The 12,108-nt window shown below is 46.8% G+C and overlaps 1 protein-coding gene across 7 annotated transcripts in view; it reads right to left on the bottom strand.

Annotated features, from left to right (window-relative positions):
- SRGAP3 (SLIT-ROBO Rho GTPase activating protein 3) overlaps nt 1-12,108 on the bottom strand; it is a 264,778-nt gene that overhangs the window by 86,177 nt on the left and 166,493 nt on the right. For all 7 annotated transcript variants that reach the window (XM_058726125.1, XM_058726126.1, XM_058726130.1 and 4 more), the window contains exon 4: nt 7,626-7,688. In XM_058726125.1, the coding sequence (XP_058582108.1) occupies nt 7,626-7,688 (63 nt within the window). The remainder of the gene's footprint in view (nt 1-7,625; nt 7,689-12,108) is intronic.

Raw genomic sequence — 12,108 nt, 5'->3', positions numbered from 1 at the left:
GCCTAGGATCATCCAGTCCTCATTCTTCTGGAACAGCTTCCTGATTTTCTTTGAGGAAATCCCCAAAAATTCCCCTCCGGCACTCTCAGTCCCAGTGGTTCATGGGAAACTGACACCACCCTCCAATCCAGGAGTGGGCAGGAGATGCGGGGGTGGGCAGGAGACACATGCCTGGCCAATCAGTAAACATTATGTTAACCTGGCCACAGTGATTGGAGCCCAAGACCCCAGCCAGGTCAATCAGAGACAGCCCAGGGCTTTGTTGGAAATGCTGGGAAGGGCAAATTAATTTTCCACAGGATACACTGAGCTGATAGAAAGTGAGCTTGCAGTGGGGGACATATTTGTCACCCCTGGGAGAAGACTGCCTGATCATGAAGACATCACAGAGGAAAGCAAAATCAAAAGAGAGAGGGGATGGATGGATAGGTGGATGAACCATGGAAGGAAAGAGGGAAGGAGGAGAAAGAGACAGAAAGAAAGGAAGGAGGAAAAGTGAGAGAGGGAGCAGTCTCCTGCCTTTGATCTGGTGAGCCTACTGAAGGTTTGGGGAGAACAGTTACACCCGGATCATTACATATCTATTGAGCAGTTTATGATATGCCAGGTACTGGCAGGTGCTGGCAATACTACTGTGTGGAAAACAGACAAGGTGTTGTGCCTCATGGAAATACACACCCTACTCGGGAGACAAACAAGTGTGTGAGCCTCTGAGATCCAATACAATGATTCTTCACTTCCTCAGTACGCATGGATTCCCATCCCTAGTTATTGAATGAGTCCCTGATAGCCACCCCACTGCCCACCTCAGTGCCCAACTCACAACCAGGCAATACCGACTGACCGAGCAGGGGATGCCTGTCCCACACCCCAGCTTCTGCCTCGCTATTGCCTTCAGGGCTTCCCCCTGGCCTTCCTCCAGCCCAGGGAAGTCCCCTGTCCTTCAGATCCAAACTAAATGGCATCTCTTCTCTGTGGCCTTCTTGATGCCCAGCTGGACTTCATCTCCCCACCCCTCTTCCCACCATGTCTATGTCTCCACAAGGACATTCGTCGCACGGTGTAACGATATCCCATCTTCCGGACACAGTGGAGGATCAGCACAGGTATGCTGAGTGACCGAACAAATGTCTTGGCAGGAGAGCTGGGAGAGGAGGAGGTTGTCTGGAGGGAAACCTTGTCCCCTTGTTCTCCTTTGGACTGCTCCCACCCGTAGATGAACCCGGGCCACACGCTAGCCAGCAGGCTGCGATGGTCTGGCAGAGCCTGCCTTGCCCTGTGTTGGGAGACATGCCCTTGTCTGCCACCAACAGTGATGTGGCATGAGGATAAAAGCTGGAGAGGGGACTCAGAGCTCCTCGAGTTTCGTGCCTTCATGCCACAGATGGGCGAAATCAAGGGCCAGAGCCCAGCTAACTTGCACTGGTTGGCATTTCCCAAAGTGTGAGATGGGAACCACCTGTGTCAGCAAGATAGTTTTCAGGTGTTCCAGATGTGTGGTTAACCCTTTCAATTTATCAGGAGGGAAAACTCAGTTTGGTGCTCGCATGTCAGCAGGAAGGAGCACTGTTGTATCTTCATCTAACTTGCAAAACCCTTCTGTTTATACCACTTTGTTTTTCATTCGCTAATGTGAACTATCATAACCTTCCAAAACAAATGCAGATAGGACTTTATATATATTTAAATAACTAAATTTATTTATTTAAGTAGCTTTGGGGAGTAGACTAGGAGCAATCTCTGCCACTCCCCAGCTAGGTGACCTTGGGCTGGCCACCTGACCTCTCTGGGCCTCAGATCCCTCATCTCTAAAGTGGGGTGATGGCTCAGTCAGTTGGGAATCCAACTCTTGATTTCGGCTCAGGTCATGATCTCATGATTCGTGGGTTTGGGCCCCACATTGGGCTCCATGCTGACAGTGCAGAGTCTGCTTAGGATCCTCTCTCTCTCTCTCTCAAAAACAAATAAAGTTAAGATAAAATGGGGTGGTAATACTATCACTACCTCAACGAGTTACGGTGAGGATGAAATGAATTAAGAGATGCAAAGCATTTAGCCCAGTACCCAGCACATGGCAAGCATCATATAAGTGTGGAGACTGATTATTAGGGATATGAAACAATCTCCAAGATATAACCACAAAACCAAGATGCAGAACTGTAGGTCCAGGTGTTACTACTTGTGTAAAAACAGGGGTGTGCAGGATACGTCCACACGCGTATGCTCTTTGATGAACCAAACATCTCTGTGAGAGGATACTGCTGAACTAGAAACGAGTAACCCAGGTTGTATGGAGTAAGGGGGACTCCGGCAACAGAGATACACTTCTCATCATGGAATTTTTTATACTGCTTAAGCATTGCTTTTTACTGAGTGCATGTATTATCTATTTCTAAATTTAAATATTCAACAATTTTTTTCATGTTTATTTATTTTTGAGAGAGAAAGAGACAGGCAGACGGAGTGTGATCAGGGGAGGGGCAGAGAGAGAGGGAGACACAGAACTCCAAGCAGGCTCCAGGCTCTGAGCTGTCAGCACACAGCCCAATGTGGGGCTCGAACCCATGAACCACGAGATCATGACCTGAGCCGAGGTCAGACGCTTAACTGACTGAGCCACCCAGATGCCCCATTAAATATTCAACAATCTTTTAAAAGAGAAAGTCTCTCTGGCTGGAGTATGGAGTATGAATAATAGAGAGCAAGCCTCAGGGATGGGAAAGTGGTCAGCTGGTGATTGCTATTTTTCAGGCAAAACATTCTTAGGTCTCTGGCTGGCCCTGTGACAAGGGGGGATGGAGGGGAGAGGAAACACACGGAAGTATACAAGAAAAATATTTATGCTTCATTCTTTCATAAAACACACGATTTAGCACTAGTGTTTGCCAGGCATTACGCTATGCTCTCTTTCACTCACTCTTCTTGGAACAATCCAGCGATGAGCTGGTAACATCCCCACAGTCTAGAGAGGGACTGAGGCTCAGAGGGTTTGACAACTGACAAGGCGTTGAACCCAGGCCATGCTGACTCTAAAACCTGGACTCTTCCCAATACACAAGGTTGCTTTTCCACTAATTAATTAGGACACTGAGAGTTTTAAGTGAGTCAATTTGATGAAAAATATTAAATAAAGGAGACAGGGCCCAATGACACGATGGAACCATGGTAGTCACACCTGAATGACAATAGATGTGGAGATGTCAGTCTAGGAAGACTCAACGTGAGCCTGGGATGGAACTGGAGCCAGAACCCAGGCTTCTGGGCTCCTAGTCTCAGGCTGTCTCTACCTCCTGCATCCCTGAGGGTGGGCATCAGAAAGGAAATGCCCTTGCAAAAATTTGCCTGGGGGTCCAGAGTTGATTTCATATCCCTGAGCCCGGTGCAAAATCAAATCAAAGCCTGAACAACTGGAAAGTGGAGTCCATTCATTACTCCAATTAGTATCTACCTGTCACCAGCTGTGGCTAGGTGCGGGCACTCCACATCACCCTGAAACAAGTCTCAGGGGCCCCTCCCGAAGCCCTGCCTGGGAGAGTCTGGAGCACAGTGACAGGGCACAAAGAAAGGGCCATAAGGGGGATGTTACAGTATTTGTCACTTCAAAAGAACAGATACATTTCATGATCTAGGGCTGTATCAAAAAATCTGAACATATTCTTAGCTAAATAATGAAAACAGTGGTTTTTTTATTGTTGTTTGTTTTGTTTTTGCTTCTTCAGGAACCATTGGCACATAGGCCCACACTCTCAACTTCTGCCCTTTTCTCCTCCCAGGCCAACATATGATGACCGAGAGAGGTAGTAGGTCAGACTGATGGGAGTTCAGGGAAAAAGAGGTGAGGTAAGACAGGGTGTGTGTGTGTGTGTGTGTGTGTGCGCGCTCACACATGCACTTGTGCTTGCATACATGCTGGCATGTTTTAGAAAGGAGGGCACCTCACGTTTTAGAAAGGTGATGAAGACTGGGCAGAGGGAAGGCTTTTTGAGTGAGTGAGTGAGTGAGTGAGTGAGTGAGTGAGTGAACAAACAAATGAACAAAATGCCCAGGACTGCAGTCTCCTCCACACCCTGGTCTCAGATGGAGACAAGCTTTTCCCTAAAGTGGGTGATGGATGGCCTTAGCATTTATCTCTATCATCACTGTGCCCAGTATTACTTCCTTAACATGTCACCTCCTCTAGAAAACATGAAAAGAACTAAAGTGAGGCTTACTGGACAATGTTTTCTACATCATTTGTTCCTCAGTCACTGCTGTCATGACTCTGGGGCTGGGAAAGGAGGGGAATTCTAGTAACGAGGCATGGTAACTAGAAAGTGCTCAAAAGACATCCCTAATAATGAAGCGTGAGATTTGGGGTCCACAGAGTCCTTAGCAGCTGGGCAGCTGCAGTGGGCTGTTTGCAAAGACGGCCACAACAGCCCCCTCCCTGGCTGTAGGGATGCCCCTTTGCCTTGTGACTTCGCAAGTAACTCCCTCTAAGAGGTGATGTTCACTCCTCCACACCTCAACCATGGACTTGGCTGTGTGACTTGCTTTGGCCAATAGCATATTTGCAAGTATGACACAAGCAGAGGCTTGAGAAGTGCTGGCACACTGGGTGTTTCCCATTTTGGGCTCTTTTTTTAACTGGCCAGAAATCCAGAGCTGTATCAGCAGCCCTGGTTGAACTCAGCCCAAATCGCCAACCAACAAAATCATAAGTCACTGAGTTTTGACATCATTTGTTAGGTAGCCACTGAAAACTGCTACCAAGGCCTTAAGCAAGGTACTTCTATGTGTCTCAGTTTCTTTACCTGTAGAACATGCTAATTAAATAATACATACAAAACACCTCATACTGTGTGACACACATCCCAAGCACATGTGGGATGTGCTTGGGTGCTTGGGATCCCACTATCCTTTGTTACTATCCTTGTTTTGACAATAAAGAAAATGAGGTCCAAGACGTTAACTGACCTGGCCAAGCCGGTAGGTGGTGCAGCAAGGGTTCAGACCCAGACCCATCTGTAGTCTGCCTCCCCTGCCGAGAATTCCCTTTCTCCTCCCCTCTACCCCTCTGTTCTTTCATCCTACCCCTCCAGAGGCACCAAGCTCAACACTCACCCTTGATCACAGCAGCCTACCTGGAGCCATCGCTTTTCTGAACCTTCCATTTCTCTTGCACATGCACACTCTCCCTCTCGTTTCTTCACTCAGTAAGTGTGCATCAATCACCTACTATGTGCACGCACTGCCACAGGCTCTGGGCACACTGTGGAGAGCACGGCACAGCCCCCACAGAGTTCAGGGTCTGGGTGCCTACCCCTCGGAGTCCACATATCCAGCAGATACCACACTCTGTTTCAGACTGCTGTATCACCAGTTCGCGTACTTTAGTCTTGTCTCCGTGCTCAGATTCGAAACTCATTGTAGGCAAAACCACTTTTGTTCATGTATTCATACATCCCTCCCTCTTCTGCTTCAGCAAGCACCCTGGGAACACTGGGGATACACAAGATACTTCAAAGATGAATTCTTCAAATGTTCACAGCCCACCACCATGCCTCATGCAGTACTGGGTAAATAGTAGGCAGCCCCAGGTGCTTGAATTTAAATGCTTTCGGGGCAACCACTGAAGACTCAGCATGCCGTCAATAAATGAGCTGGAGGTTGCTGCTGGCATTCTGAGGCTCTCATCCCTCCACGAGGGGCTGCAGGAGAAAACTGAGGAGGTGCTGCCCCTTCCTCCTCCACCAGCTCTGAGGCCATCGTCAGGCTGCCATAAACACAGGAAGCAGGGACTGACCTTCCTGCCTGGCCTGAACATCTGACACCAGTGGCGTTCCTGTCCAGCTGCCCTGCCCGTGGCCAGTGAGGGCAAGTGCGCGCAGAGCGCCTGCTGGGTTCAGGGCACTGTGCTGGGCACCAGCACCGTCTTCCAAATCCCCGCCTGCTCTGTCCAGTTTACACCTGCCAGCCCTGTTGGTCACAGGCAAGACTGAGAGGTGAAGTGCCAGAGGCCATACAACTGGGTTCAAACAGAGTCTCTGGGCATTAAGTGCACCGTTACTGACCAAGATCTGGCTCTAGGGAGATTGCACGCCAACTGGCGACACAGAGATAACATGACAGATTTTTTTTCAACTGCCATAAGATTTCAAAGCCCAGAGGTAATTGCTTTCTAAAGGTGGAGTTTGGTCTGGGTTTGAAAAATGAGTATGACACACACAAGCAGAGAAGGAAAGAGGGCAGTTGTAAGCAGGGGGAGCTATAGGGTAAAGGGGTCAAGCGGGGCAGTATTTGGGGTGTACAGAGGGTGTCAAGGAGAGAAGCCCGGCTGAAGCCCAGAGGAAAGGTTAGAAATCTGGGTGGGAGCAGCTCTGTGTGTGTCTGACGGGGGCGGGGTGGTCCCTGGGACCAGGACCCAGGTGTTGAAATACCATAGAGGAGAGTGATTCATTCAAAGAGGTTCCTGAGGAACATAAGAAGGACCTAGAATGGGGAACGCTGGTCTACAAAGTCCTCTACAGAATTCTGAATCGGGAAAGTCCCCATGTAACTGAGTGGGAGACTGAAGCCCAGAGAAGTAAATGCTTTGCCCAAAGTCCCATAGCTGGCTGGAGTCTGAGGCAAGACTTTCAACTTGAGGTCCAGGCTCTTGGGCAAAAGCTCTTGGCCCCTGAGGAGTCCACTACCTGCTGGCCGCATGGGATGTGAAGATAGAAAGATAATAACATCTAAGAGAGGGGTCTTCTCACAGCCTGCTATTCTTTCCCTTCCTTCCATATGATTTCAGCAGCAGAATCCCCACTTTTAATGAGAAACTTCATAAGGAACCCTGATATACTTAAAATACAACAGTTTTCATCTGTCCTGACTGTCTCTGGCAGTGAAGAGTCTCAAGCTCCATCTGCTGGGGCTACCTTGCCCTGTTCACCCCAGGTTGTCTCTGGGGCTCACCACATTCTTCCATAAAGAAGCCCAAGGGCCCTCGAGGCACAATCAGTCAACTCGTGCATCATAACCTGGTGTGCCTGTGTTCCCCATTCACCGACTTGGATTCTAATACCCATTTCAAGTCCAGTCAGATCTCACCTCCACATCAGTAGCAAGGTCAGTTCTAGGCCAAGCTGTACTGTTCCGAAATCATTCCTTGGAGATGACAAGGAATGATCACCCCCTTCAACTCATGTGATCCTCCGAACAGTGCTCCATGTTGCAGACGAGAATACGGAAACCCAGATGAGCTACATACCTACCATCATAGGCAGCAGGCGTCAACTTCAGCCTGTTGCACCTGACTCCAAACCCACATCTCTGTCTCAGGAGATTTTATGTCCATGCTGTCCCCACCTTGACCTTGTGTATTCTGCTTTTACAGGTAACACACAGCAGGTAGGTCATGCAAGTCTCTTGTGAACTTATACAAACTAAACATGCCCAGGGCCCCACTCCAGGTATACAGAATCAGAAGCCAGGGTTGCAAACCATTACAGCCCACCATGATGACTCCCAGTCATTGGGGCACAGACAGAGCAAAAATGTCCACAGTCATTCCAGGTCTCTGGTTTAGACTCCCTTTGGCTCCTGGTGCTGAAGAAAGAGGACCCGATGCCAAACAGCAACAGAGCCTGAGCAGGACTTACTGTGTAGAGCTCATTGGTGACCTTCAGGAGCTCCTCATGCATCTGCAGACCAATCTCCTTGCTCTGGAATATGAAAGAACAAATGTCAGAACCAGAAAGTCACTGGTTGCATTGACCAATTTCCTTTTCAACACAGAAAGGGCAGGAATACTTGGGATGGGGTGGGAATGGGTACAGAAACCAACATAAACTTCATTGATCTAGACTTGAATTCCTCAACTTGTGTCCATGACACAAATCCACAGAGAGGGGCCCCTTGCAAAAGGAATATTCCCTGGCCAAATAAGTTGAGGAACCTTCTACCTCCCTGCATTGGTGATTTACAGAGACATCATCATGTTAAAGATTCTGAGAAGCCCACAGCCAATCAATCTGTTCGTCTTTCTTTAATTCGGTGGGTCCTAAGCTGATGTGACCAGAGTCTGTGTCCCTGGCTCAATACTCATTAGCATCTCATGAGAGTGGGGTTCCACAGAACACAGTTTGAGAAATAATGACCTAGCATCTCAATTCATCATGAACAGTACAGGTTAACAGACTGGATGGAGCACAAGACAAAAAGATCAAGGTTGTTGCCTCCACTGCATCACTGATGGGCCATGTGGCCCTGGAGTCTTACTTACGCATCTATAAATAAACTAGAGCATCACAAAGCTTGGTCTGGGGGTCACTGCTGAGTGCTATACTAAAAAAGGGGGCAGAGGCTTTTGTAGGCAAATACACTTGGGAAAGCTAGTTGAACAAAGAGAGATAGGTTCTCTTATGCAGGACTTTTCAGAGGCTTTCACACTCTTATATGCACGGCTTTCTACAGAGAGCTGTAGTATACAGTTTAGACGACCTCAATCTTTTTTCCATGAGGTGACATACACATTTAGTATATTGAGAAATGCAGTTCAGAATACAATTGACAAATCACCTCCAGGTCTCACCCAGCCTGAAGAGTTTAGGATTCTCTGTTACTTAAGGTATTATTATCATCATCATCATCATCATCATTATTATTATTATTTTGGTTAATACTTTCCCTGTTTGCCTGGACTATCATGTGAAGTTTCCATGTTGAAAATGGGAGCCCTGAAAAATCAAAAACACAAGGAACAACAAGTGTTGGTAAGGGCGTGGAGAAAAAGGAACCCTCATGCACTATTGGTGGGAATGCAAACTGGTGCAGCCACTGTAGAAAGCAGTATGGATGTTCCTCAAAAAATCAAAAATAGAAATACCATAATATTCAGTAATTTCACTATTGGGTATTTACCTAAATAAAATGAACACTAATTCTAAAAGATATATGCACCCTTATGTTTATGGCAGCATTATTTACAATAGTCAAGATATAGAAGCAGCCCAAGTACCCATCAATGAATGGATAAAGATACAGTGTATATATATATATATGTAATGGAATGTTATTCAGAATGAAACCTTGCCATTTGCAACAACATGGAGGAACCTAGAGGGTACAATGCTAAATTAAATAAGCCAGTCAGAGGAAGACAAATACCGTATGGTTTCACTCATATGTGGAATTTAAGAAACAAAACAAAAAAAGACAACCCCCAAAATGGACTTTTAAATACAGGGAAAAATTGGTGGCTGCCAGAGGGGTGAGGGGTGGGAGGATGGGTGAAATAGGTGAAGGGGGGTGCAGTGCACCAGGGTGGCTCAGTCCGTGAAGCGTCTGACCTCGGCTCAGGTCACGACCTCGTGGTTCGTGGGTTCAAGCCCCACATCAGGCTCTGTGCTGACAGCTCAGAGCCTGAAGCCTGTTTCAGATTCTGTGTCTCATTGCTCTCTCTGCCCCTTACCCTCTCATGCTCTGTCTCACTGTCTCTCTCTCAAAAATAAATTAAAAAAAATTTTTTTTTTAAATTTGAAGAAATAGGTGAAGGGGATTAAGAGTACACTTACAGTGATGTGCACTAATGTATAGAATTGTTGAATCATTATTTTGTACACCTGACACTAATATAACACTGTATGTTAATTATACTTGAACTTAAAAAAAAAAAAAAAAGAAAGAAAGAAAACAGGAGACCTGATCTCTGCTGCCTGAGAGCTGAGTCATCCTGCTCCCCCCTTTCAGCTCCCTCAGCTCAAGCATGACCAGCAAAAGATGGGCAGAGACCAGCCTTCCTCCCTTCCCCACTTAGGTCAGGAGCCCCCGCACTCAGCAGTGACAGAGGAAGAGTCAGGACCAGACATGATGACTTTCTAGGCTCCTTCTCCTCACCCCATAGTCCTTCTCTCAGCTTCTGGTACTGCAATTGCCAGAAAGCGCCCATCTGAAGGTAGCCCTTGCCTGCACAAGATCTCTTAAAAGAGAGCAAAAGCTTTAGGCAGTCCAGAGATCTGCTTCGACCTCCCTGAAGCTCTGGTGGCTAAAGATAGGGGACCCAGTCCAAAACCATAGCGGAGCCTGAGCAGAACCTCCTGTGCAGAGCTTGCAGGGGAACCTTCTGTTGCATCCCGTGCATTTGCAGTGGTGCTCAATGAACCTAACCAGCTATGCTCATCTCCTATTCCTTATTCTCACAAGGAAGCACTCAGCCTGTGCCTCAGTTTCCCCTGTGGCCCCTCCCCCTGACTTTTGCCCCACTGCTGACTCTGGACTCTCTGACACTCTCCAGTGGCCTCCTCTCAGTCCTCAGTGTCACTAACCTCTCTGACACCCAAGACCCAGTTTCTTATGTATTTATTTTTATGATCTAACTTTTATGATAGGTAATAAATGCATATGGTTAAAGAAACTCTAACAGCCAGTAAAGTAAAAAGTTAAAAAGAAGTCTCCCAGGCTCCCAGAACCTCACCAGAGACACCTGCTATTAGAAGTTTCTTTTGGGGCACCTGGGTGGCTCAGCCAGTTAAGCATCCAACTTCAGCTCAGGTCATGATTTTGCAGTTCTTAGGTTTGAGCCCTGCATCTAGCTCCGTGCTGACAACTCAGAGCCTGGAGCCTGCTGTGGATTCTATGTCTCCCTCTCTCTCTGCCCCTTCCTCCCCCCAAAAATAAATAAACATTAAAAAAAATTTAAAACAAGAAGTTTCTTTTGAGGGGCATGTGGGTGTTGGTTAAACATCCAACTCTTGATTTCGGCTCAGATCATGATCCCAGGGTGGTGGGATCAAGCCCTGTGTCAGGCTCTACACTGAGTGTGAAACCTGCTAAAGATTCTCCTTCTCCTTCTCCTTCTCTCTCTCTCTCTCTCTCTCTCTCTCTCTCTCTCTGCCCCTCTCCCCTGCTTGCACTCTATCTCTCCAAAATAATAATAATTTTAAAAAAGAAGTTTCTCTTGAAACCTTCCAGAAATAGCTACAGATATACAAACATACATTTGGATAGTGTATATTCTTTTTTTTTTTTAACACAAATAGATGTATTCTATACACATCTTTTCATCTTGCTTTTTTCCACCCAACAATATGTTTGAGATTTCTCCTTTGCAGCCATGCAGCTCCTGCATCCTCCTTTTTTAACAGCTTCTTGGGGTTCCATATACCAGATATGTCATAATTCATTAACCAACTCCATAGCAATGGATATTTAGGTTGTCTCCAGTCACTCTTAATATTTCAGACAATGATGTGGTGAACATCCTTGTACCCTGTCACTGCACACATGGGCAGAGACCCCTGTCAGATAAATTCCTAAGTCCTGCCTCTGAAACCCCCACAAGCCTTGCTTTCTCAAGCCCTGCCCCTGCCAGCTCCACACACACTCCTGCCTCCAGCTTCTGCTTCTCAGTGACCCGCAGCCATGTTACCATTTCTGTAGCAGTCCTCTCTCCCTGGCTCTGTCCTCAAATAGCTTGAGCCCAAGTTCAAAGACCTATAGCTTCAGCTGTTGCAGAACAATATGGTTTTAATGTCTCCTTATCATATCAAACTAAAATTATCCAAAATCAAATATGAAATTTCCACCATCTCCTTGAGTTTGGTCAATGGGATAATATCTTCCCAAGCATGGCAATGGGAAACCTTGGAGTTATTCTTTTTTAATGTTTATTTATTTACTTTGAGACAGAGAGAAAGAGAATGCATGCACGTGCACAAGCAGGGGAGGGGCAGAGAAAGACAGAATCCCAAGTAGGCTCTGCACTATCAGAGCAGAGCCTGACACAGGGTTCGAACTCATGAACCATGACATCATGACCTGAGCCGAAATCAAGAGTCAGATGCTTAACCAGGTGAGCCACTCAGGTGCCCCTGGAGTCATTTTGAAAAAATTTGTTTATTTCTTCCCCTCCAATCCAATCTGTCACTGTGTCCTACCTTCAAGCTGCTTAATTTTATTCTTTGTAGCAGATAAGGCTGACTCCCTCCCCAACATCCATCCCCAACACCCTTTCTGCTTCCTAAAAGAGCCATGAATTTGGCTTTTTATTGATTCTTCCAGCTGAGTTCTTCCACGGAAGCTGACTCTGGATTCTGGTATGCACTATTAGCCCAGGGCTAAACATGTGACTTAACTGGATAGAAC

This window comes from Neofelis nebulosa, chromosome 4, assembly GCF_028018385.1.
Source record: "Neofelis nebulosa isolate mNeoNeb1 chromosome 4, mNeoNeb1.pri, whole genome shotgun sequence".
NCBI classification, from domain to species: Eukaryota; Metazoa; Chordata; class Mammalia; order Carnivora; family Felidae; genus Neofelis; species Neofelis nebulosa.
Note: the sequence above shows the minus strand (reverse complement) of the source record. Positions and strands in the feature narration are given on the sequence as shown.